The sequence below is a fragment of the Mesoplodon mirus genome (assembly GCF_964341445.2).
Source record: "Mesoplodon mirus genome assembly, chromosome: 11".
Classification (NCBI taxonomy): domain Eukaryota; kingdom Metazoa; phylum Chordata; class Mammalia; order Artiodactyla; family Ziphiidae; genus Mesoplodon; species Mesoplodon mirus.
Window position 1 is genome coordinate 42,581,887 of NC_138987.1, and position 26,735 is coordinate 42,608,621.

A 26,735-nucleotide genomic window follows, 5' to 3' on the forward strand; every position below is an offset into this window, starting at 1 on the left:
TTCCCCGGCTGGAAACCCTCCCTGAAGGCAGGATTTCTGTTTCTGGCCCCGGGGCTAGCCTAGCCCCTAGGAGGCCGGGGTCAAGGTGAGATCGGCTAATTCTGTGAAGCTCTTGAGCTAAGCACCTGGCACGTGGGGCTGTCACATGACCCCCTGCTCTGAACTGGCTTCTTGAGCCTGGAGGCCCCATCTGTCCACTCCAAGCCCCGCACTGGCCCGCTCCCCGCCCCCAGCTCCCTTCAAGCCTCTCGCCCTCTGCCTCTGAGTTTCAAGGCTGTTGGACTGACTCACCTTCTGGCCCGGCCGTGGAGCCCCCTCCCCTATGGGGCAAGGCTGCCAGGAAGGGCCCCTCAGAGGCCAGATACCTGCCCACACCATGGGGAGGGGAGGCCGGAAGCCCAGACCACGGCAGGCCTGCCCCAGGCTGGGGCTTCGGGGTGACTTCACTACTGTCTTTGAAGCAAATTCCCAGAACCCCGACACACCCATTTCTTTTAAATATAAATTAAAAATGCATTCCAGCACCAAAAAAAATGATTCCAGCTTCTCCACGGCTCCTGGCTGTAAGTCAAGAGTTGCCTACACACCTGAGAGGTTGAAACCCGGCGAACCTGAAAAATCACAGTGCTTTCCAAACTCCTGGTGCAGGTACACGGCCCGGCCCGGCCCAGCCCAGCCTAGCCCCCAGCCATACTTGGGGACCCCCTCCTGTCAGAAAGGGGGTGCTCGCCCTACCCCCCTCTCCTCACGTCCATTGGGGGGTGGGGGGAACAGAAAATAACCAACCCTGAAGTCAGCTAAACAGTGGCTCCTAAAAGATACGTCCAGGGCTTCCCTGGTGGCGCAGTGGTTTAGAGTCCGCCTGCCAATGCAGGGGACACGGGTTCGTGCCCCGGTCTGGGAAGATCCCACATGCCGCGGAGCGGCTGGGCCTGTGAGCCATTGGCCGCTGAGCCTGCATGTCCGGAGCCTGTGCTCCACAATGGGAGAGGCCACAGCAGTGAGAGGCCCGCGTACCGCAAAAACAAAAAACAAACAAAGTCCACATCCTAATTCCCGGAACCTGTGACTATCACCCCATGTGGCAAAAGACATGATTAAATTAAGGATCTTGAACTGAGACCCTCCTTGTTCCCCGGGTGGGCCCTCTGCAATCACGCGAATCCTTACGAAAGAGGAACAGCTGCAGTTTACAGCCCATGTGAGGATGGAAGCACAAGCCCCGGGAGCCTGAGGCCACCATGGCTGGAAGAGACAAAAGGACCCGCCCCTGGTGTCCCCAGAGCCTTCAGAGGGAGCGGGGCCCTGCCCACACCTTGACTTCAGAATTCTGGCCTCTGGAACAGTGAGAGAACAAATTTCTGCTGTGTTAAGCCACCCAGCCTATAGGCTTTTATTCCGGCAGCCACAGGAAACCACTACAAATCCTAAACACACCACGGAAACCCGACAGACTCAGCAGAAATCTCTTCCTGGGGACAGTCCCCCAAGAAAGCAGCGCCCCTAACACCTTTCAGAGACTCTGTAAGCCTCAGTGGAGCTGGAGCCGTGGAGGAGAAAGCCCCCTCTGTCCCCCAGGTCTTTGTGGTGCCCGGTGGGCAGCAGCTAAGGACTCAGGAGGCACCGAATGAACACACACAGGTGGACCCCAAAATCTTGGCTGCCAAAGCCAGTGGGGGAGGCCCCCCAGGGGGCCGGACTCTGGCATGTGGGGTGCCTGGGGCAAAGGTGACCAGGGGAGAGTTCACTGAGCTGACCCCCAGGGCCTGAGCACCCAGAACCCCATCTTGGCTCCTGAACCCCCTGAAAGCAAAGGCAGGGTCCTTCCCAGCCAAGGATGTAGGCTTGGAAGGATACAGCTAGTGGCAGCTCAGGAGACATCTGGGGTCCCAGAAGGGTGGAGGGTCCCGCCCCGGGGCAGCCTGGGCCCCAGCCAACATCCCCCGCGGGCCTGGTGGGAGGGAGATTCACGCTGGCCTGCGGCCCGACGGGGAGTCTGTCCAGGGCCCTCCTTGTGCCTTTGTGGGCCTCTGCAGGCCTCTCTCCAGAGACCATGGGATGGGGGGCGGTACACAGCCTGGAAACTGCCTCATCCAGGGAGGCCCCGGCTTTGGGAGAGGTCACCCGGAAACCCCTGGGCCAGGGCATCTGTCCTGCAACGTCCCAAGAACCAGCTCCAGGATAGCATCTCAGACACAGGACTATGATTTAGTTCAAATGACATGGGGCCCTCTGAAGGTCAGGGCATGGGAGGGCCTGGGGAGGTCTCCTGGAGAGGGTGGGCTTGCGTGGGTGGGGTGGGAGGCGCCCTGCACCCCAGGGAAGATGGAAGCCTGGAGGCTGGGCTGAGGGTCCCTGCTGACCATGGGAAGAACCTGTCGGTGCAAAGTAAACTCGCAGCTGTGGGCAGCGAGGCCAGAAAGGGGCGTCCCCAGCACTTTATCAGTTAGTAGGGAAACCGTGCCAACGCTGAAATGGCGACGTGTCCAAACTCAGCCGGAATGCTAACTAAAACCTTATCATCCATGCAAAACAGCAGCTCAGCCCCCGATGGTTCAAATTCCCCTTCCTGCATGGTGCCGGGAGGAGGGATGGTTCCCGGGACAGATGAACACCCAGAGAGAAGAACGCGCACTCTTTACTCGCCGCTTGGACTCAGGACAGCCGCGTTGCCCTGGCTAACACACACTCCCTCCTCCAGCTGCGCCCGGCGACCCCAGCAGAGAAGTCTCACCCCGTTACCCCAGCCCTGCAGGCACTGGGAGCACGACAAGACACATCTGTCCGTCCACATCAGGGAAAGGGCTCAGGAGGGGGTGGTGGGCAACAGCGTGAGCGGAGACCACTCTCCCTGGGGAAGTCGGGGGTGGCCACTCACAGGTCAAGGGCTCAAACTGGACTCCCAGTAACTCCCGGAGGCCCTTGGTCCACGTGGTGCCTCCAGAGAAAGAGCGGGGATGGACCCCAGTGCCGATGGCAAAGGCCTCACTTACTCATCCCTCCACAGATACAGACTGAGCGTCAAGGGAGTGCTGGGCGCTGGTGGGAGAATACGGAGCCCAGAAGACATCTACCTCCTACTCCCTGGAGCCTGAGGCCATGTGACCTCACACCACAGAAGGGACTTGGCAGGCATGGGTCAGGTAGGGATCTTGAGACTTGAGACAGGGAAGTTACCCTGGACTCCTGGGGGCCCGGGGTAATGACCAGGGTCCTCGTGGGGGACGAGGGTCAGCAGTGAAGCTGTGATGACAGAGGCAGAGGCTGGCGTGAGGTGAGGAAGGGCCGCCAGCCAAGGGATGCAGGCAGCCTCTAGAAGCTGGAAAAGGAGAGATTCTCCCCCGGCGCCTCCAGAAGGAACTCTGCGGGAATAAATCTGTGCTGCTTACGCCACTCGTCTGTGGGACTTTGTCACAGCAGCTGCAGGACACGAGCTGAGCGGGGAGAAGGCAAGCCCAGTCCTTGCTCCCGTGGAGCCTGCCTTCCGGCTCCTTCTGCAGAAGCAGCCACTCTCCACACGCGCACACACCAGATACTCATGGCCTGCGTGGGGGAGACCCCCGGCAGGAACTGGCCAAGGAGCCTCGTCTCCCCTCGGACAGTGGGTACGACGACCCAGGAAGGTGCTAACCGCACGTGGCACGTCCTCAGGCCACTCTGCTCACCGTGGTCACAGACATTTCAGCGTATACCTGTGTTCCTCACCGACCCACGCCCTGCGCCCAGCTCATCTGACCCACCTAGAAGCTGGCTGGGTGGACATGAGGAACGCTTGCTTTTAGACCTCTAAAAAGAAAACGAAACACAGAAGCCTGTCAGAGCGTCCTCTGTCCCAGCAGACGCTCGACAAGCAGGTCGACAAGAAGTGGCCATCACCACCAACCCCCAGAAGCCCTGAGGCCAGTGGAACTGTGTTCCCAGCAGCCACATCACGTTCAAGCCCTAACCCCTGGTGCTTGTGAATTAATCTCACTTGGAAATGGGTTCTTGCAGATGTGATCAAGTTAAAATGAGATTATATTGGACTAGCGGGGGCCCTAGTCCAATGACTGGTGTCCTTTTAAAATGAGGGAAATTTGGACACAGAGACAGAACACACCAGGGGCGGGGGGTGCCATATGAGGACAGAAGCAGAGACTGAAGAGATGCAGCTACAAGCCAAGGACCACCCAGGACCACCAGAAGCTAAGAAGAGGCAGGAAGGACTCTCCCCTAGGGCCTCTGCAGGGAGCAAGTCCCCGCCGACACCTTGATTTTGGACTTCAGGCCTCCAGAGCTGTGAGAGAATAAATTTATGTTATTTTTTATTTTAATAAATTTATTTTATTTTTGGCTGCGTTGGGTCTTCGCTGCTGCGCGCGGGCTTTCTCTAGTTGTGGAGAGCGGGGGCTACTCTTCATTGCAGCGCACGGGCTTCTCATTGCAGTGGCTTCTCTTGTTGCGGAGCACGGGCTCTAGGTGCGCGGGCTTCAATAGCTGTGGCACACAGGCTCAGTAGTTGTGGCTTGTGGGCTCTAGAGCGCAGGCTCAGTAGTTGTGGCGCAGGGGCTTAGTTGCTCCGCAGCATGTGGGATCTTCCCGGACCAGGGCTCGAACCCGTGTCCCCTGCATCAGCAGGCGGATTCTTAACCACCGTGTCACCAGGGAAGTCCAATTTCTGTTGTTTTAAGCCACGCTGTGTGTGGTCCTTTGTGACAGTAGCCCCAGGAAGCTAACAGAAGCCCTGTTAGCCCCGTCCCTGTCCCCAGTGGGCGTTTGGCTGTGCACGGACACCCTGGCCAGACGAGGAGGATGATTATTCTGTTTGTCAAAACCCCAGCTTTGGGGGAAAGAATTCCATGGAAGAGGAAAGGAGATCCCTGGCTAAATTTATCCCCACCGCAATCTCTCTGTATATGATTTTAATGGAAAACAAAGTCTTCCTGAGGTGCAATAATGCCCTAGCTTTACAATAATGCACTAGAGAAATGCTGGATATCCCCACCTGGAACCGGTAGGAAGAGCCCAACGTCAAAGACCGGAGAGGTGCTAAAGAGAGAGAAACTTGGAGTAATCCTGAGTATCTGAAAAGTACATTTTCCTAAGAAAGGATTCTGTTTCTGCTTTATTTGAGATTTTAATTATAGGCCAGGTAACGATTTTCATTTTGAATGATAATTAACTCTCCGGTTTAAGGACTAAATTCAACTTGACGACGAACTCTTCCAAGTGGAGCTTTAATCCAGTAAATTGCATTAAGTGCAGCAAACTTATTTCTCGTGTTATGTGACTGTCACCCCACAGGAGGACAGCACGGCTCAGATGCACGAAGCATTTTTAACCTAATATGGGGGTGCAGGGTCAGTGTACCCCAGGAGGATGGAGATACTATTACTCTAATGAGAGAATTCAAGATAAAACTCAGAGCTGGAGTAAGAATCAGAGAAGTGCCAGAATTGATTTAAATTTTTCCCCATGAACAGAAAAGATGATTCGACTTTTACATTAAAAGTTTCTCTTGGCCTTGAACCTACACAAAATATCCTGGCCCTGGGGACAGTCAGGGCCCCCAGCCCTGCTGAGGTCACCCCGGGGGACAGTCAGGGTCCCAGAAGCCCCCCTCACAGGACAACTGGGACATCCTATCCTGGGGCTGTTAGCACAAAGCTCAAACCCAGCATCACTGAGACTCTCCTAAGTGGCCCCTGACCCTCTGATCACCAAAACAGGCTAAATCCAGCTGGGGCACACTCTTGATGACACAGGGTCCAGCAGCCTAGATGTCCGAAGCCCAGGGACAGCCGTGTGTTTCATGCACAGGGGCAGGACTGTTGGCTGGTATTTACCGAAACACCCTCTGAACCCTGGGGTCTAAACACAGAGGCTCAGGAATAAACAGGACCCTCCCCTCTGTCCCCCCCACCCCCGACACGCAGATGACCGAGAGGTCCTTGAAAGCCCTCCTTCCCCCGTGACATCAAAGCTGCCGCCTTCTCAGGAATGCACCCCTGGGCCGGCATGGCTGTGACATAAATCACTGCCCGCTGCTCTCAACCTGGGAGGATGTGTGTGGGGAAGGGATTCCAAGGCAGCCGTGGGCCGGGGCCGCGTGGGCACATGGCTGGGCAGTGACCCGAGTGGAGCTTGGTGGGCACACCACCAGCAGGACAGGAAGGGACACAGCGGACGGAAGGGGGAGCCCCGTCCCCTCCAGCTCGCCATGGGAGCGGCAGAGGCTCTGCTCTGAGCACAGCACAGAATCCCAGAACTCCAGGACGTCTTCTGAGGCCTGCGAGGAGGAATGGCCCAGTTAACCCCTGACCCCGTCGTCCCGCATGGGTATTTATCACACGCCTACTGTATGCCCAGCACTGTGCTGATGGACAAAGATGCTGGACGCAGCGGGGAGGGAGCAGACGGCACCAAGCAGATCTGGACTCCAGCCGCTGACCTCTGCCGTGGGCGAGGGGCGGGCAGAGGAACGGGGACATGGAGGTGACATTCGGGAAGACAAGGGAAAGCGCACTCGAGGGGCAGGGCCCCGGGGAGAGGAGCCGGGCATGTTTCTGGAAGGCGAGCAAGGGGCAGTGGGGTGGGGCGGGGCCGGCCCCTGAGGCTCTGGAAGGAAATCCCCGGGGCCCCCCACCCGGCTCTGCCTGAAATGGGTGACAACTGTCCCTACCCTCATGGGGCTGTGACAGGCACGGGGAAAGGGCCTGGAGCAGAGCCTGGGTGGACACATGCTGTTTAATTAGGGAGACGACGCATCAAGAGGCCACAGGACCCGGACGCAGAATCACATCCTGAGGCTTTGCCCCGGATGGGTTTAGTCCAGGGTCCTCCTGGGCGGGAAGAGTCTCCTTCCACCCTCTCGGGTAACAGGGTGACGGCGAGTGAAGCCCTCTCCCTGGGGCCACTGCTCAGCGACGGTTCTCCTTCTCACCTATCACACTTCATTCGGTACCCTGCACGCAGAAGGCACTTTTCTTTTTTCTTTTTTTATTTTTTCCTGCGGCATGTGGGATCTTCCCGGACCGGGGCACGAACCCACGTCCCCTGCATCGGCAGGCGGACTCTCAACCACTGCGCCACCAGGGAAGCCCCAGAAGGCGCTTTTTAATAGATGCTATGGAGTCAAGGAAGCAAGAGAAAGGACCCAGTAAACAGGCAAACCAGGCCATTCTGCCCTCGAGGAATCCACGGGGGGCGGACAAGCCTGAGCTCAGAAGCCAGAGCACCACGTTTGAATCCTGACTCACCCCCGCCCAGGTGACAGACACGAGGGCCATTCTCCGTGGGGGGGCGGGCTGTACCCTTGGGGGATGCAAGGCAGCACCCCTGGCCTCCAGCCACGAGCACCCCACCCCCAGCTGAGACAACCAAAAACATCTTTGGATACTGTCATGTGTCCCCCGGGGGCAGAATCACCCCCGCTGAGAACCTCTGGGCTAGAAACTTTAAGGTCCAGTACCACAGTCTCTCCATTTATAAAATGGGGACGTACAGCTGCCAGGAGGATTGGGGTAACAGTGTAGAATCATCTGGAACAGTACAGCACGTTAAGTGCCCAATAAGTACTATTTGCAGGTCGCTGCTGTCCTGAGAGTCCTGGAAATAGGTGGATCACACCCAAAATGAGAGCGGAGCAACCAACGCATGAACAAGGCACCGAGGAAGTTTCCAAGAAGATTGACGGTCACTGTCCAAGGAAGTTGGGGAAACTTCCAGAACCTTCCAACAGCAGGGACAGCGCTGGGCTGGGCAAGGACAGGGGGACAGCAGGTGCGGGGGTGGGGAGATGGGAGGAATGGGCTACGTCCCTGGGGAGCTTAACCAAAAGCAAAGCCAAAACCAAAGCTACCCTGTTCACAGGCCGGAAGACAGAGGGGCCGGAACCAAGGAACCCGGCACACATGCTTGTCACACATGACAGTCGCTGAGCTGCGCCTCGATGCCTCCAGTCCTTCTGTCCCCGTTCCCTTCAGGGTGGGGTCCCCTGCAGACCCCCGCCAGGCCCCCATGCAGAGCCGTGAGAAGGGGAGATGCCTTCTCCCTACAAGGACGGGAAGTCCTCTTCCCTGGGGCCTCAGAGCTTCCCTGAGGCCAAAGTGGACTGAAGAAACACAGGGGAGCTGTCGGGGTATTTTTCCAGCATCAAATTCATGAGCTTTTCCTGAAATTAACTGATACCTTCCTTCACCCAGCTCGTCTCCCGTCTGGCAACACAGGAAGCCAGGGTCCTCCGGAGGCCTTGGGCCCCTTCCAGCTTCCCGCCCCCCAGGCCCGAGCTCGGCTTACCAGGGAGCAAGTAATAAAACCCTGGCGACGACAGCACGGCTTTCACCGCGAATAAATGGGCTCAATTACCTGAACCAAGAGAGCAGGGCTTCAAAGGAAGAAAGGAAGAAAGAGAGGAAGGGGGACCGAGTAAAAATAATCAGTCTGAATCAGTCTTATCTCGGAGGGAAATACATATGATAATTTAGTACCAAAGACATTCAAATTAGTCCCCTGCCAATCAAGACATTTCAGTGGTGATGACACAGTGGGTCATTCCCAGGCATAATTTCTCTAGAAATGACTCTGGCGATGAAAACAAAATTTGAGAACTCTGGAAGTCCTTTCCACCCAATGGGTTGAGGCCTCTTTGGAGGGGATCCAGGGTCCACGGGTCCCTAGCGGGCTCTACTTATCCTGCCCAGACATGGCCCCAAGCTCACATCCGGGACTTCTGGAAGCCAGGACTGCTGCTGCAGCCACGAGACAAGCTGGTGTCCTCGACCGAGGTAGACCCCACCCTTCAGACCCATCTGCAAGATGAAATCACCAGATTCTGGGGGTGTTTAGGGGTATCCCCCACCAGGTCCCCACCACTACATGTCTCCACCAGGGAGAGGGCCGGTCACCTTGGGTGGCCCACCTGCTTGGGCAGGGGTAGGTCTGCTGCGTGCACTGGCCGGGCATACAGCAGGCACTCAACTAATGCTCCTGGGGTGAGTGAATGACTGCTCGCTGGCTGACTCCCTGGAGGGCACCAGGCTCTTTCCCGGGGCCCGGGGCTACGGCTTCCCCACTTGGAGCAGGAGTCACCTGCAGAAGCACTCCCCATCCAGGCCACGTGGCAGGGAGGGGGCCAGGGACACCAGCCCCGGGGGGGACGCTGCTCCACTGTGAGGGAGGCCGACCGTGCTGCGGCTGGCACACCTGGTCAGGCACTTCAGAAGAGGCCGAGATGCCACCTCAACGCCGTGGAGAGGGAAGGGGAGGAGGGAGAGGACCCCCCCCCCACGTGGCACGGCTCCTCGGCACCACCAGAGCCCCCTGATAACTCAGGCGTGGGCTTGGGGGCTGGAGTCTCCTTGGCCTTCCTTCCCCGCTCACCACCAAGCTCCAGCGTAGCCAGGAATTTAGGGTGAACACTTGAGAGACCGCAGGGAAGAGATCTCCAGACCGGACAGGACGGATGGACAGGCAGACAGACACAGACAGGCGAGGGGAGGGGAGACACAGGCAGGCGATCAAGCCTTCCTCGCCGCAGCGGTGCCAGCGGATTATAACCAGGCTGGTGCTCAGACGCGGCAAGCCGGGGCGCACACCCATCTCCCCAGGCTGCCCAACGCCCCCTCTTCTGGCTGGGGCTCCTCCTCTTCAGATGCAAAGCACCACACGGCCACCTTCCTCTCTCTGTGCTCCCAGCCCAGGCTTACTCCCTTCCTGCCCGATGAATATCTGTTAAGACTGTAAGCCCCGTCCTAAGCTCCATCAGTTGTGCTGCATCCCGCACGCACAGAAACCATTTCTCCAGTGTTTACACTAAACACATCAGCAGAGGACACAGTCTGTGGAAGACTCTCAAAACCACCTCCGGGACGGATCAGGTCCCACCCAACCTCAGGGAACTTTCTTCCAAAAAGACAGACGGTCACCATCTGCCACAGTACACTTGTTTGTCAAGTGGGCCATCCTTCTATGTAACAGGCCATCGAAGACCAAAGCAAGAGCATATGTTTCTGTACTGCTCTCGACGGGTTTTTTATTTTTAAAAACAACCGTTGGCTGCCTTTAGAGCAATTCATCTTTGTGACAAATCAGGACATCTCGATAAGTGTATCTTCAAGGCAGAGAAGATGAGAAATTTCTACAGTGACAATGAGGCATGAAAAAACCCACCGTCTTTCCAGACCCAAATGATCAGTGGCTCACAATTGCTATCCCAGTTATTACAGTTTTCCAGTAACCAATTAAACTCGAAGTCCGTAATGAACTGCTTTAAATTTGAAGCCACTTATAAAAAGCACATGTCGTTACCTACATGCAGATTTTTTAGGTGGCTCTGGCACTATCATCCTCCTCCTACTGTCCTTATAAAGAGGGTGGCTTAAGTGGCACGGGATCAGTAGAGACCTCGGGGCTGTACTCAGCAAGCAGAGCCCACGCCCAGGCCCATGGTCCATCCTTTGACCCTGTCCCCGAAGAGGGAAGTGGACAGAGGAAACCACCTGACACCCTCCGACCTGTGGACCGGGGGCCTCGTGTGAAGCAGAGGTGACCCGGGGCCGCCCCACCGCCTGTGCCACCCCGGGACCCGCGAAGGGTGACACGTACCTGTGAAGTCCTCCTGACACTCGCAGGTGTAGCCACCCTCCCGGCTGCGACACTGGCCGTGGGCACCGCAGGGGCTGGAGTAGCACAGGTCAATCTCGGTCTCGCAATAGTCGCCGGTGAAGCCAGGTGGGCAGCGGCAGCGCAGCCCGTTGACGGGATGGATGGGCCGGAAGAGCACGGTCGGGGAGCTGATGAAGGGGGCCGAGCTGTCGAACTTGAGCACCGACACGCACTTCATGTAGTTCTCGCATGGCTCCCGCAGACAGATGTTGTCGTCGAAGGGCAGGACGCGCTGGGTGGACACGGCCGTCAGCAGCGTCCGGTTCAGGTAGATCTGCTCCTGTAGGTCCTCCGAGGGGAAAAACTTGTCCCGGACGCCTCCGGGGAGCAGGGCCGAGAAGGTCACATTCAGGATGTTGGAGCTGACGTCTGTGTCGTTCTGGATGTTGAAGACGAAGACGGCGTCCTTGGTGGTGGACAGCACCGTGGCCACCCCTTCCACGAAGCGGGACAGCAGTGGGGACAGGAACTTCTCCTGCGACATGTTCTCCAGGCGGACGGTGATGCTGTTGGTCAGCATGTCGTCCGTGATGACGGTGACCCGCAGGGTACAGAGCGCCGCCACGCTGTGGATGCCGTCTGCGAGACACAAGGGGGCGTCACTCGGGGGCCTGCCTGCCCAGTCCCCACCCCCGCCCGACCGGGAACAGCACCCCCGAGCCCCATGCCCTGCCCCACCCCACCCGTGACCACCACCTTCACCCCACGTCCCAGACCCCCTTCCCCTCCTTCCACACTCAGCTCCCATCATGCCCGTCAAGCTCAGAAGCCCCCAGTGGAACCCCCCAACTGCTCATCAGGGCGTCTCAACAACCACCACGATCCAGCCCCCCAGCCTCACACGCTTTGCTCCAGACACGTGGGGACACAGAGCCCCTGTTTTGCCTCCTCTGCACTTGTTCCAGCCACTAGGTGACCCTGCCCATCCCCCAGCCCAGTTCAGACCCCACAGTGTCCAGCACGGTCCAGCCCAGGTACGGCCTTGTCTTGTGCAATGCTGGCGGCTTCTCTGCTCTTAGCTGTGACCTACTTATCTCCAGGCGCCCAGCACACAGGACGGGACAGCACGTGCTGTTTCAGAAAGACGCACAAGAGGATGTTGCATCTCAGCCAACACAGGTGAACCGCTCATGAAACGAGCCACTCAGGACTTGGGAACTGGAAAGGGTGGAGTATCTGGGTTATCAGGCTGAGCACACCATAGGTTCCGAGCCCAGAACCAGAGGAGCTGTCCAGGGGCCGCCACAGGGGCTCTGCTCACGATGGCCACAAGGCAGCAGCATCACCTCCAGGGCAGCCCTGATAGATGCAGCCATGCTGCCCAGAGGGCCTTCACCTGCCTCCCGGTGCCCGCCCTCCAAATGTGCTCTGGGACCCGAGAAAAACCTGGCAAAGTTCACATCCTTCTGGCTCAGCTCAGATCCGTGTCCCTGCAGCCCTGATGGATCCCCCCATGCGTACACCCACCCCAGTTTCCATGAGGCATCTGGGCAAGCCTGTGAGCCCCCGGCGGGTCCCACCCCTCTCGAAGCTGAAGCCTGGCGGTGCCCACTCGAAAGGCAGGCTTATTTCCGGCTTACTTCCGGGAAGCTGCAGGGAAGTCTTAGGACCACTGAGAGGATGCATTCAGGTGACAAAACTTGGAGGCCATCTTGTCACTCTGGACCCAGCACAGTCCCCACCAGGGCACAACCTTGCAGGGAGCCCTTAGAACAACGGGGAGCAGAGAACAGAAGCTTCTGCGCCTGGGCCTGTTTGCCCCAGACTCAGGAGCCATAAGCCACTTTTGGCAGGGGACATCGCGTGCCACAAAACTTGTCCAGACAACGGAGAAGCATAACTGCCCCACGAGTCACAACACATTCGGGGCAAACCTGAGATTCCGAGGGATTCTGAGAGAACCAGCATCACCCCATTTGACAGGTGACAAAAACTGAGACCCTGAGAAGTCACGTTTCACACCCACGAACACATGCTTGGTGGAGGGGGGCCCTGGCTTCCCCCCAGTAATAACGACCATCGCCTAGTAGGGCAGGCACCGAGCACTCTATTACTGTCCCATCTGGTCCTCACGATAACCTGGCAAAGCCTTTTTTTTTTTTTTTGGCTGCACGGCTCGCAGGATCTTAGTTCCCCGACCAGGGATTGAACCCAAGCCCCTGGCAGTGAAAGTACGGAGTCCTAACCACTGGACCACCAGGGAATTCCCTGGAAGGACCAAATCTGAAAGAGGAAATAATATTTGTATGACCTTGTTGTGGGGAGGGCACCTCAAAGACTGGTGTAAAACCCAAAGGCCGGTGAGGTAAGGGCTCAGCTCTGTGTGCAGCTTCCGCAGAGCAGAAGGTGGATGCTGAGACCATATCTACCATACAAAGGGCCGTTACTCAGCCATAGAAGGGAATGAAATTGGGAATTGGAGAGACGTGGATGGACCTAGAGACTGTCATACAAAGTGAAGTAAGTCAGAAAGAGAAAAACAAATATCGTATATTAACGCATACACGTGGAATCTAGAAAAATGGTACAGATGAACCGTTTTGCAGGGCAGAAATAGAGACACAGACGTAGAGAACAAACGTATGGACACCAAGCGGGGAAAGTGGGGGGGAGGGCTGGGGGGGATGAACTGGGAGATTGGGATTGACATATATACACTAATATGTATATAATAGTAACTAATAAGAACCCGCTGTATAAAAAAATAAATAAATAAAATAAAATTCAAAACCAAACAAAACAAAGGGCCAGTGGCTGGAACAAGTAATGAGGAAGAGAAATTAAGGCAAAAGATGGCACAGCCCATATGGCACGAAGCCTCAGAGATGGCACCACCCTCCTTCCCTCCCCCACACACCAGCTGAACCCAGGCAACAGGGCACATTTATTCACACTGTGGCCACAGCAGTCGTCCTAAAACATTGGGATGTCCTAAAACGTCCTAAAACACTGTGGCCACAGCACTCATCCTAAAACATCACACTACTCCCTTGGGGCCCCCAAAGGCACCCAGGATAAAACCCATATTGCCTACCCCATCTTATGGTCCTATGTGGTCCGTCCCCGTCACCCTCCCTTGTCTTAGAGACACCTCCCTGCCTCAGGGCCTTTGCACACTTCATCTTCCTCCTGGAACACCGCCCTCCTTGTCGCCAGTGGCTGCTCCCGGGGCCACCCAGGTCTCAGCTGCATGTCCCTCATCAGAGGGGCCCTCCGCATACCCCATGCTCTGCCACATCCTCACAGGAGCGGCCGCAAGCTGCTTTTATTTGTTCATATCTGTCTCTCCCCGCAGTGAACCCTTGAGGACCAAGAACTTGTAGGTCTTGTTCCTGCTGTGCCCGTCACTTCTAGAACAGTCCCTGGCACTCAGAAGCTCCTGGATAAACATTCAGGGAAGGGAGGGAGGGAGAGGAGAGTCCCTCTTCCAGTGGCATCTCTTTAACCCCAAGACTGACACTGGCACAAACAGCGTCAGAGCCTCCATTTTTCCATCTAAGCTATTTTTCTGTGGGTGTTTCTTTTCTCTTTTTTTTTGCAAAGGCCCATTACAATAATATAGGATATAGGATATTGTTTGTTTCCTGGTGGCAGTTGTTAAGAAACATCCTTTTAATCTTAAACCGCACACAAATTTGTTCTGGTCCAAGATTCGAGGGCCATGCTGATTTTAAGCTCAAAGTTCAGGCCGTCTGGGCATGCTCCAGGCTATTCTGCCCTCTCCCTCCCCGGGGATGGGCAGGGAGCCCAGGAAGGCACGGCACGGAGAAATGCCCAGAAACAAGGAGCCACGTAATGACCAGAAAATAGCATTAAATATTAACTCACGTCAAACGTGCTGGAAAATAAAATACGCACCTTACTGTTAATTTTACTATTAATTTCTTTCAAGACCATGGATCGTCCTGGACGACCAGGTCCTGGAGACAATGAATACGCTCTGTGCTTAACTCATCTGGGTTGGATTTCTGAGTCGCCACGAGCACAAATGCGACTGCCCATCAACAGGGAGCCACTGAAATAAAGGACGGCTGTTCTCACCCTGTAGCTCGGCTCAGCGAAACCCACTAGGTGACACTCGCCTCCACTGGTGTTAGGGCAGATCCAGACAACATGATGTTAAAAGGGAAAAGTAAGTCACTTTTCACACGAAACAAAAAAATATGTTTGCACACAAATCCAGAGAGCCATCGGCAGGGACAGCAAAAACTTCAGTGATGACAGTGATTCTACCTGGGTCGCTGACTTTGCTTTTAAATAGACTTTTTATTTTGGAGCAGTTCTAGATTAACAGAAAAATTGCAAAGACAGTGCAGAGAGGTCCCGTATACCCGGCACCCAGGTTCCCCTGCAATTAACACTATTGTGACATCAGTGTGGGGTATTTGTTAGAATGAATGAAGCAATACAGACACATTATTAACTGAAGTCCGTACGCCCCTCGTATTTCCTCGCTTTTACCTACTGTCCTTTCTCTGTCCCAGGACCCCACATGACATGAGTCGTCCTGTCTCCTTGCTCCTCCGGCTGTGATGGACTTTCTCAGACCTTCCTTGTTTCTGATGACCCTGACTGTTTGGAGAAGTACTGGTCAGGAATGTTGCTGACATGTAGGTGATTTTCGCTTTTTCCCCTGAACTTTCTTGTATCGTTTTGTTCTCCTGCCCGAGCATCCGTTAGGTTTACCACTTAGAAGGCTGTTTTCATTTTGGAAAACACGGAGCTCACCCAGGGCTCCTCCGAACCTGTGCTGTAGGCACTTCGTCCAAGGCTGGAAACAACAGCGCCGGAACCAACGCCTCCAAACCGGGCCAGCACAGTTTCCACGGCTTTCCCTAGGAAAGGTGAGTCACCTCATTGCCCCTAAGTCACAGCGGGAAAGGGACAGAACAGATCGCAGAGCGGGGCTGTGGGGTGCCCACTGGCAGGTGCTTCCCGCAAAACCCCCGACGGTGCAGGTGAGGGGGGCTTCGCAGGTCTTCACGGAGGGTGGGGCCCATCCATGCGTCCAGCTCTGGTCAGAGGACAGCCGTCGTCTACAATCTCATCCCTGTGGCCCGCTCAGCCCTGGGGGACTCAGTGCCCAAGAAGCCAGTGGCCCACGAGGGGGCAGGGGACAGAGCCGAGTTTGCACGAGGCAAGACAGGAGGACCCCAGGAGGCAGCGGGGAGGGCAGGGTCCACGGAGGAATGGACATTGTCCCACAGCGGAGGGCAGCCATCTTCCCAGCACAAAATGCGAAAAAGCAGCAAGGCCTAGCCAGTCGGTGGCGGGAGGCTGTGTCAGTCCTGGGGCTGCACCACAGCCTGAGGCTCACATAACTGATCCTCTCACAGCCTGGGGGCCACAAGTCCAAGATCAAGTGTCAACAGGGCTGGCTCCACGTGGGGGTTCGGAGGGAGAATCCATCCCGTGGCTCTGTCCCAGCATCCGGTGGCTGCTGGCGGTCCTTGGTATCCCCAGCTGGCAGATGCCTCGCTCCCGTCTCTGCCTCATCGTCACGTGGCCTCTCCCCACGTGAGTCTGTGTCCAGATTCCCTTCTAAAAAGGTCACCAGTCGTTGGATCAGGATCCACCCGAATCCAGGAGGTGTCAATGCTTAGCTTGATCACATCTCTTCAGACCCAACCTCCATATAACACCTATGCTGAGGTTCCAGGGGGCCGTGGACTTGGGGGGACGCTACTCCACCCCGGACAGACGGGAATGTGGGTTGGTGGAGACAGGCCACGGGGGCAGGGGAAGGTCCTCTGATGCTGCCGCCTCTTGGACCCTTGGCATAGGGCAGTGGGGGGTGGACGCAGGGGAAACGTCCATGGTGTAGACCTCGCTGACCCGGACGGTGCCCCACCACTGCCCGCAGCGGCTCCGCACCGACACCTTCCGCAGTGCCGCCCCTCCAGTCCTCGTCACAGCCCGCGAGGGACACCTCTGCTGGTCCTGCACCGATGAGGACACCAAGGCACAAGGGAGTTGACCAGCAGGCCCGGCCGAGGTCACTCGGGCAGCAAGTGGCAGGCCCAGACCGACTGGGCCTGAGCCCCTCCAACGTTGGGGAGAGGGTCCAGAGGACTATGGTCCCAGCTCGGAGGGTCCACATGGAAAGAGGCCGGTTTCTGACCCGTTATACACCTGCAGCCTTGGGGACAACGCGGTGAGGCAGGGCCACCAGCCGTTGGAGATGCAGCGGTGCCAGGAGGGACCAGCACCCCTCGCCAGCGTCTTGGTCACCTCACTCCACACGCACCGTGGTCTAAGTTGGGGGGCATCTCCGTCTCCTACCACCAACGCCCTGCCAGGCCTGGCTGGCACAGCCCGTGACGCCGCAGTAGGCAGGCTGCGGCCACATCCACTGGGCACTGTTTGCCGTCCAGCCAGTTTGGCACAAAGGCTGCCCTCCTGCCCCCTCCCAGGCCTCACCAGGGGCAGGGAGTGCCTGCCGGCGGGGGTGGTGGTGGGGACTTTGAAGTGGTTTCCTTTTGGGGCAGCAAAAGCTGAACCCAGAACCTGTGACTCAGGACAGGGGCTCCTTTCTGGGAACAGGGTGATGGGGGTTCGGGGCACAGTAGGGCAAATGCTGGTGTTGGGCCTGGCGGGAACGCTGGCCTGAGAAGACGCTGCTTGTCCTGCTCCCTCCAGGGAGGAGGGGCCTCAGGTCTGAAGGGGAGGGCCCCATTCAAGCACCAGCATCTCAGGCAAATCAGACGATGCACTTGCCCTCGACACACTTACGGTCCCTCCTTCCCTGTCCCCACGCGTGCCGGGACCTCGCCCACAGTGGCAGCCACGCCTTGGGTTTCTCCTCCTTTGGAGCCCATGTCCTCTCCCTGTCATTTCTACCATCGTCTCCCCTCAAGTTGCTGGAGGCGGGGTCCTCACAGCCCCTCCCCTGCAGGCCCCAGGCAGCCCCCCAAAGCCCACCCCCACCCAGGAGCCTGGGCCTGGGAGACGCTCCCCGACACAGAGCTCATCCCCTAACTCCTATCTCAGGGGACGCTCGCTCCTACAGGGCCCCAAGCCTGGGCCCGCTGCACCGTGCCCTCCACCTTAATATCTGAGTCTCTCGGCCACTCTCCCTTCACCTGAAGTGACCTCGAGCTCCCCACCCTGACTCCTCCCCCAGCCCCCTCCTCCAGCTGTGCCCTATCTTTGCATCCACACCCCCCTCAGAGGAGGAGCCAGGCCTGGGATCCAGGCGTCAGTGGGGACCCCAACCTGCCTGGCGGGGGGGGGCACCTGGGCCAGTCCCCTCAACCTGGCACCCGCTGGTCAACCAAGACAGCTCGCAGGGGGCACTTCCCTGGAGGTCCCGTGGTTAAGACTCCGCGTTTCCAAAGCAGGGGGCATGGGTTGGATCCCTGGTCGGGGAACCAAGGTCCCGCATGCCATGCAGCGCGGCCAAAAAAGGAGAGAAAGACAGCTCAGGGGGCTCAGGATCAGGCAGCATGTACAACCCACCTCTCCGGGGTCCCGGGCCTCACCACCAGTCACCCACTGCACATGATGCATCTAGTTTACATGTGAAAACGAACGCCCCAGACTATCCCAGGAGCTCTGAGGCACACACATGGCCCTTTTAAACACCAGACGCTGGCTCCCTGCTGGAAGGACGATGCCCCTCACCAGGGGTGTCCCATCCAGGACCCTCGCCTCCACTGCCCCTCCTGAAAATCCCAGCGGTGGCAACAGTGCCCCTCCTCCCTGCATCCCCAGCGTCCACCCGCGCGGGTCCTCCTACTTCCGCTGTGACATCAAGAGGATGAAACGGGAGGCTGGGCCCACGTCCCCACACCCACAGACGCACCCACGCACAGCGGCTTCAGGTAAGCTGCGTGCAGAACACCCAGCCCCCCAGCTGCGCTCGACAGACAATCCGACACACCACGTCAGGGGATCCGAGTGCCAGAAACGTCTTCAGGAAGGACGAAAATGACACATTAGGTATATTTTTGTGATGGGGCCATGTCACGACCCCTCCCCAGTCCTGACCTCGTGCCCGGTCTCCCCCTTAACTTGGTCAGGGGCTCCTAGGAGCAAGCCCTGCTCAGCCCATCTGTAAGGGGGGCAGCAGCAAGGGCACCCCCGACGAGGATGCCGGGAAAACCCCCAAGACACTGGGCAGGAACAGCCGGCAAGCGCCCTCAAGCACTCGGAAAGCACTCAATCAACTCTCCACGTGGCTACCATCCTTAGTAACCACCCCAAATAAAACATAACCAGGTGCAAGACGCCTGTCATAGCCGTAAGGAGCCAGGAGGGAAGGAACAAACCCCGTCTGAACGTGGGCCCAGGCCAGGCCACAGGGTCCCCTCAAGTCATCCCAAAGCCGGGGCATCACTCCTCCAATCAAATGGCAGTGCACACATGGGCACCAGGAAGCCCACGCATGGGTAAAGGATAAGCAATTTGATGCTCGGCTTTAAAATATCTACAGCTTCAAATCCACACTCATTGAAATTAAATATGTGATTTGATCTTGCCACATTATTCTGTTTCCAAGCACGCTTACGGACCCAGCATCCTTCCTCCCCTCCAAAATTATACAATTCTAGCAATGACAAGAAATTATTCTCTCCCAAGATATGGAGAGAGGAGAAGAAGCTACATCTCCAGACCGTCAGGATCACGTGAGTCTAATATGCACGAGACACATTAGGAAATGCCTGGCCTCAGGAAGCATGAGGACTGGGGAGACCTTACAAAGGAGGGGGATCCTGGCACCGGCTATGATGCAGATGAACCTCAGGACAGTGTGCTGAGCAAGAGAAGCCAGTCACAAAAAGACAGATACCGTGTGATCCCACGGAGATGGGGTGTCCAGAGTGGTCAGCTTCACAGAGACAGAGAGCGGACAGTGGGTGCCAGGGGCTGGGGGAGGGATATCAGGGGTTAGTGTTTAATGAGGACAGAGGCTCGGTTCTGCAAGATGAACAAGTCCAGGAGACAGACGGTGGTGATGGTCACACAGCAGTGGGAATGGACTTAACGCCACAGATCTGTGCACCTAAAAACGGTTAACTGGCAACTCTGATGTTATGTAAATTTTACTACAATTATAAATAAATAAAAACATGAGTACATAAATAAACATAAAGGGAGAATTAAGAAATCAGAAAACAAGCAGTCAAGATCCCTAAAGCTTCCTTCTCTTGTCACTCCCACTTTTATTATTTACTCTAAAATTGCCTGATAGGGCTTCCCTGGTAGCGCAGTGGTTGAGAATCTGCCTGCTAATGCAGGGGACACGGGTTCGAGCCCTGGTCTGGGAGGATCCCACATGCCGTGGAGCAACTAGGCCCATGAGCCACAACTACTGAGCCTGCACGTCTGGAGCCTGTGCTCTGCAACGGGAGAGCCCGCGAGAGTGAGAGGCCCGCGCACCGCGATGAAGAGTGGCCCCCGCTTGCCACAAATAGAGAAAGCCCTCGCACAGAAACAAAGACCCAACATAGCCAAAAATAAATAAATAAATAAATAAATTAATTAATTAAAAATTACAATAAAATTGCCTGATAGAGGATAACATTGATTTAGCAATGCGCTCTCCTAATGTCATGTATGAAATAAAGCTCCTATCTCAAGGCCGAAGTTAGTACCTAATGCAGCATTCCACACCATTAAGTTGTTCCATGAAAAGCAGCTTGTCATGTCCATGCTGGGTGGAACCTTCTGGAAGGCTGAAGTTGTACCAGGCCCCACTCCCAGCTGAGTGCTGAGAGCAGAACGGCCTTTGCCTTCAGAGCCAGGCGCCACCTTCTGACCCGCGATGACGGTGAAAACACTGAGTTACTGCTTAGGGGGAGCTAGAGCCACCACCAGCTGTTTACACCATCAACTAAACACTGCACAAGAAACCAGCACATGCCCGCAGTGAAAACACACTGGCTGCCACTGGCTCCGATGGGATCACACCGAGAGTTTCGTCAGGGACCTTTGTTGTTCCTGGTTTTTGTTTTATTTCAACTACTGGCTGAACAATACATAGGCATCGTTAGCCAAACAGGAACCCAGAAGTCTGATCTCGCCACACTCCTTGCAGGGGACTCGCGGTGATCACCAGGCCTGACCCGGAGGCTGTGTTAGGATTCGGAGGACAAAAGCAGCGATGCAGGGGCTCTGGCGTCAGGGCGGGCCCCCTCCGCCGCGGGCAGCAGTATGGACACTCAGGGGCTGGCGGGGGATAACTTGAGGCCTGGGGCCGGCCCAGGCGCTAGAGGATGCCAAGCAGCACCCCAATGCCAGTTAGTCACCCCTCCCCATCTCCAGCTGTCACAACCACAAACGTCTCCAGACATTGTCAGATGTCCGCCGGGGACACAATCGCATCCAGGTGACAGCCCTGCTCTAGGAAACAACACAAAGGTTTCTGGACTCGTCCTCCGGCTTGAGACTCTTGGGAAGAACCAGGAGCCCGGGCAGCAGCTGGGCTCGGGGATCCGCACCCTGTGGCTGCCAGGCTGGCCCGGGGGCTCCACGCCTCCTGCAGTGCGGCTGGGGCTTCCCTCCGCCGTCGGGGCCAACAGGGAGCCCGTCCAGCCTCACTTTTCCCTGCCAGAGCCAGAAAGGCCACCCTTCTGCTCCGTCCTAGGAAAATGGGCAAAGTTCCCCGAGGCAAAGACTTCAGCCCAAAGTGGATTTAAAAGAACTAGCGATCGGCCTGCCCTGCCGGCGCAATCACATGGCCCCAGGCACCTGCTGAGGGACACTCACATGTCCTCCGGCCCCGGGCAGGTCCAGGAGCGGCTGTCAGTCCAAGAGAGCTGTGGGCGGTAAAGAGCAATTTTTTTTTTTTTTTTTTTTTTTTTTTTGTGGTACGCGGGCCTCTCACTGCTGTGGCCTCTCCCGTTGTGGAGCACAGGCTCCGGACGCTCAGGCTCAGCGGCCATGGCCCACGGGCCCAGCCGCTCCATGGCATGTGGGATCCTCCTGGACCGGGGCAGGAACCCGCATCCCCTGCATCGGCAGGCAGACTCCCAATGACTGCGCCACCAGGGAAGCCCAAAGAGCAATTTTTAACAAATGTACCAACTCAACCCAGCCTGGGGGCCGCTGAGCCCAGGGGCCCTGCTGGGTCCCCCAGGCCTCTTCAGTCACTGCAAGCAGCCCACAGCCAGCCCAGGGACACAGGAGGGCCAAGCACCAGTCTGTAACATTCCAGGCTCCAGCTCCAAAAGTGCCATCTGCCACCCAGCTGGGCAGAGGCCATCAAGCTCCTGCAGCCGCTTGGATGGTCGGAGTGGCAGGTGACCCGGGCAGCCCTGGCATGTGACCTTGGGTAAGGTGGTAAGTACACCCATGTGCTATTTCTCCTCCTTCTCTCCTCGGCTGGAGGGGGTCCTGCACATGCGCACCTGAAGGCACTGGTTCAAGAACGCTCCCTGGGCTTCATTTAGTACTGGAAGTTTCCAGTTCTCCGACACTGCATATGGACTCTTGTTTGGCCTTGATCTCGTGCTCGCCGACAGCGCCTCTGAAATCCTGACTATCTCCAGGAACCACTGGTGACAGATGCCACCCCCCCACCCCCCGCACAGTTCCTCTAGAACAGTGGCTGCTGGAGAAAACCTGCAATCTGGGCCTAGAAGTGTCACCCATCAGCCGGCGGGGCAGACGCTATAGAGGCTCCTCAACCAGAGGAGGCCCCGCCTTTGGGGAAACGCTTCCTCTGATGGCAGAGAAGAGAGTGAGAGAAAGAGTGATAATGGACACCAGGTCACAGAGATGCCACGCTGCCAGCTGTGAAGGCGGGGGAAGGGGCCCCGAGCCGGGGGTGGAGGTGCCTCTGCCTGCTGGAGAAGCCCGGAAGCAGGGTCCCCCCGAGCCTCCAGAAAGAAGCGTAGCCCTGCCACAGTGTGCTTGCATCCCGGTGAGACCGTATTGGGCTTCCAATCTAGTGAATGGTGAGAGAGTAAATCTGGGTTGTCTCAAGCCACTGTGCTTGTGGTAATCTGTTATAGCAGCAACGGAAGACCTCATTCTGTGAGGTTACCATAACCTTGATACCAAAATCACACAAGGAGAGCACAAGGAAGAAAAAGTACAGGCCATATCACTCGTGAACATAAAGGCAACAGTTCTTAAAAAAGGAAAACGAAAACTACATCTAATAATGTATAAAAAAAGACAATGGGGCTTCCCTGGTGGCGCGGTGGTTGACAGTCCACCTGCCGATGCAGGGGACGCGGATTCGTGCCCTGGTCCGGGAAGGTCCCACATGCCGCGGAGTGGCTGGGCCCGTGAGCCATGGCCGCTGAGCCTGCGTGTCCGGAGCCTGTGCTCCGCAACGGGAGAGGCCACAACAGTGAGAGACCCGCGTACCACAAAAAAAAAAAAAAAAAAAAAAAAAAAGACAATGTATCAAGACCAAATTGGATTTATCTCACGAATTTAATATTTGAAAATGTATTAACATAACACCACCCTTAAAAAAACCCCACATATTTGAACCTCAATAAATAGAGGAAGAGATTCACTAAAATTCCTCAATCACTCATAATAAAGATGCTTGGCAAACAATGCAGAGACAGGTCCTTCCTTAAAATGATGAAGGCATCTCTCAAAGTCCAACAGCAAACATCACACTGAACAGTGGTGCCCACTATGTCTTTTTCCAAGTTGTACTGAAGGCCTAATCAGTGCAATGGAAACAAATGAATGGAAAAAGATATCATATCATTATTCATAGATCATATGACCAACAACATAGAAAACTCCACAGGCTCTACAGGAAATTTGTCAGAATGAATCACAGTGTTTAACAAGGTGGCGAAAAATCAAGACAGAAAAATCAAACACATTTCCTATACCAGTCTCATAAAACGTAATTTTAAAAATCTCATTTACGGTAGAGCAAAAATATGTTGTGCTTAAGCACAAATCTAATAAAAGACATAGAAGCCCTTTATAAATAAAAATATTAAATTAAAAAACTATCATTGGCAGAAATGAAGACAATCCATCCATATTCATGGATAGGAAGAGCCAGTAGGGAAAGGGTAGCAGTTCTCCTCAAACTGACTTAAAGATTCACTGCCATTCTTATCAAGATCCCTACAGGGTCCTTCATAGAACTGGCAAGATAGTCTCTAATCCACATGGAAGACAGGCCAGGCCAGGAAAAGGCAGGCATGCCCAAAAAACAGGGGAGCGGGACAGCTTGTAGGAGACGTGACTGCTCGTCTGAGTCTACAGAAACAAGAGGGGATTGATACAGAGCAACCTACAGACCCATGGGCAGGAGAGAGCCCAGAAACAGACCCACGTGTACATGAAAATGTGACATGTCACAGAGCTGGGTGCTGGGAGAGAGGGATATTCCATAAATGGGCCCGAGACCATCTGTACGGAGGACAAAATGACATTGGATCCCTACCTCACACTGAACACAAAAAGCAATTCCAGGGAATTAAGGACTTAAATGTGAAAGGCAAAACCTATTTTAGAAGAGACTGTACAGAACTACTGTTTATGATCTGAGGCAGGTAAGGATTTCTTAAGACATGATCTTAAAGGAAAAAAGGTATAATTTTTACATTAACTAGAAGAACTTTACAAAGAACCTGATTTTACAAATTAATGACAAGACAAGCCACAAACTGGAACATATTTGGTCCTAAAACAAATAAAAAGATGCTCAACATCATTAGCAATCTGAGAAATGCAAATCGAAACCACAATGAGATAGCAATTTACACCCACCAGATTGGCAAAAGTTAAGAAACCAGACACCAGCACGTGACGGCAAACACGAGAGAGGAATGGTTGTTCATTGCTGGTGGAAAGGTGAATCGGTCCAATCGCTCGGCAGAACCCTGGAGTCCCCTAACCCTCCCGTGCCTGACGGGCAGCAACTCCCAGGGGAATCACCCCAGGGGAAGCCACACCCATGTGGGCCAGGAGGTGCACACAGGATATCCAAGCAGCAGAACAGATCAAGAGGGGAACGTTCACTGGATGAAATACCACGCAACAGTGAGAATGAACCAACTACAGCGTAGCACGCCAATGTGGGCGCTGAGTGGAAGGGGCAGGCCGTCAAGGAAGACACACAGCCTGGTGCCTGTATACAGACTCCAGACCCAGACACAGCCTAACGAGACAGGTCCAGATCCTTTATCCGAAACCCTTAGGACCAGGCGGTTCTGGAATTCAGAATTTTTTGAATGTGGAAAGTTATAAACAGTGCCTATTCTATCTTATGTAACAGCAGACTCCACCATCAAATGCATAACCCTCCTGCAGTACCGCCTGTGAATATTCACATGAACCAGGATAAAAACTGTCAACAATCCGGGACGGGCTTCCCTAGTAGCGAAGTGGTTGAGAGTCCGCCTGCCAATGCAGGGGACGTGGGTTCGTGCCCCAGTCCGGGAAGATCCCACATGCCGCGGAGCGGCTGGGCCCGTGAGCCATGGCCGCTGAGCCTGCGCGTCCGGAGCCTGTGCTCTGCAACGGGAGAGGCCACAACAGTGAGAGGCCCGCAGGGACTTCCCTGGTGGTCCAGTGGTTAAAACTCTGTGCTTCCACTGCAAGGGGCGCGGGTTTGATCCCTGGTTGGGGAACTACAATCCCACACGCTGTGCAGCACAGCCAAAAAAAAAAAAAAAGTCAACAATCTCATGTTGATGTGGGTTACGTTTTGCTGCCAAGTGAATTTTTACAAAATTGACTTTGGTTTTCAGAGCTTTTGGATTTTGGAAAAGCAGCTAAGGGCTACAGACCGACATACTGACATCTAGGACCACATGCCATGGAGTCAAAACGAAAAGCGAGGTGACACACAGAGGGCTTCGGGGACACGGAAGGGTCTACCACACACGTGTGTTTGTTACTGTCCCTTATTATTTCATATGTTTGAACTGTTTCAAAGCAATAATAAAAATTCTGTAAGTGAAATGGGAGTGGGAGAGGGGGTGATTGAAAGGGGGAAAGAGGCAGGCCCGAGGTTTCTGGCTTGAATGGGGATCATGTTCCCAGACAGGAAACTCGGGAGGAAGGCGAGGTTTTCTCTCTGTCTGGGGCGTGATGGGATTGAAGAATGTGTGGTTTAAAAAATGGCGAGGGCTTCCCTGGTGGCGCAGTGGTTAGGAATCCGCCTGTCAATGCCGGGGACACTGATTCAAGCCCTTGTCCGGGAAGATCCCACATGCCGCGGAGCAACTAAGCCCGTGCGCCACAACTACTGAGCCTGCACTCTACAGCCTGCGAGCCACAACTACAGAGCCCATGCACCACAACTACTGAGCCTGCACTCTAGAGCCCGTGAGCTATAACTACTGAAGCCCGCACACCGCAAGGAAGAGTAGCCCCTGCTCATCACAACTAGAGAAAGCCCGCAAGCAGCAACAAAGACCCAATGCAGCCAAAAATAAATAAATAAATAAAAATTAAAAAAAAAACAATGGCGACAAATGTGCTGGCACCCTCCCACCCACAGGTGAGACGAGTGTCCCTTTCCTCTGGAATCTGGGTGGGCCTGGGACAGCTTCAACCAACAGAAGAGTGAGGAATGCCACTGAGTGACCCCTGGGTCACAAAAAGCCCCATGTTCCACGCTGCCGGGACAATCCCCCTCTGCCACCCACCGCCGCTGTGAACCTGCAAAAGCTCCTCAGTTTCCTCACCAGTAAAGCCAAGATGGCGGGCTCTCCTGCCCCCAAGAGGCCCATGAGGACTGTGGAGCCACACGAGCCTTTGTTCTCATGACCGACGATGTCCTCTGCTTCTCCCACTGCTCAGATTCTGCTACCCCAGTGACGAGGGACGTGGGACCCAGGGAGGCCCAGGACACCCAGCCTTCGGGGAAGAAGCCGGGCAGCCTCCGGTCGTCTCTGCCGTTCTACACGAATGCTTTCCAGAGAGAAAAGAATTGTTAACTGCAGAGGCTTAATGAGGAGAGGGAGCTGCGAGGATCTCTAATACCAATCATTTGTACCTATTTAAGAGCAAATGTGCTACAACAAAGGCGGCTGCAAGCAACAGCATCAGACTGTCTCCTCTGCCGCCAGGTAAGAAAGCACAGCTGAGGGCTTCCCTGGTGGCGCAGTGGTTGAGAGTCCGCCTGCCGATGCAGGGGACACGGGTTCGTGCCC

At 55.6% G+C, this 26,735-nt stretch overlaps 1 protein-coding gene across 3 annotated transcripts in view; it reads right to left on the minus strand.

Moving 5' to 3' along the window:
- The window catches only part of CELSR1 (cadherin EGF LAG seven-pass G-type receptor 1), a 150,336-nt gene that overhangs the window by 85,778 nt on the left and 37,823 nt on the right, over positions 1-26,735 (minus strand). For all 3 annotated transcript variants that reach the window (XM_082635161.1, XM_082635160.1, XM_082635159.1), the window contains exon 2: positions 10,585-11,223. In XM_082635161.1, coding sequence (XP_082491287.1) covers positions 10,585-11,223 — 639 coding nt within the window. The remainder of the gene's footprint in view (positions 1-10,584; positions 11,224-26,735) is intronic.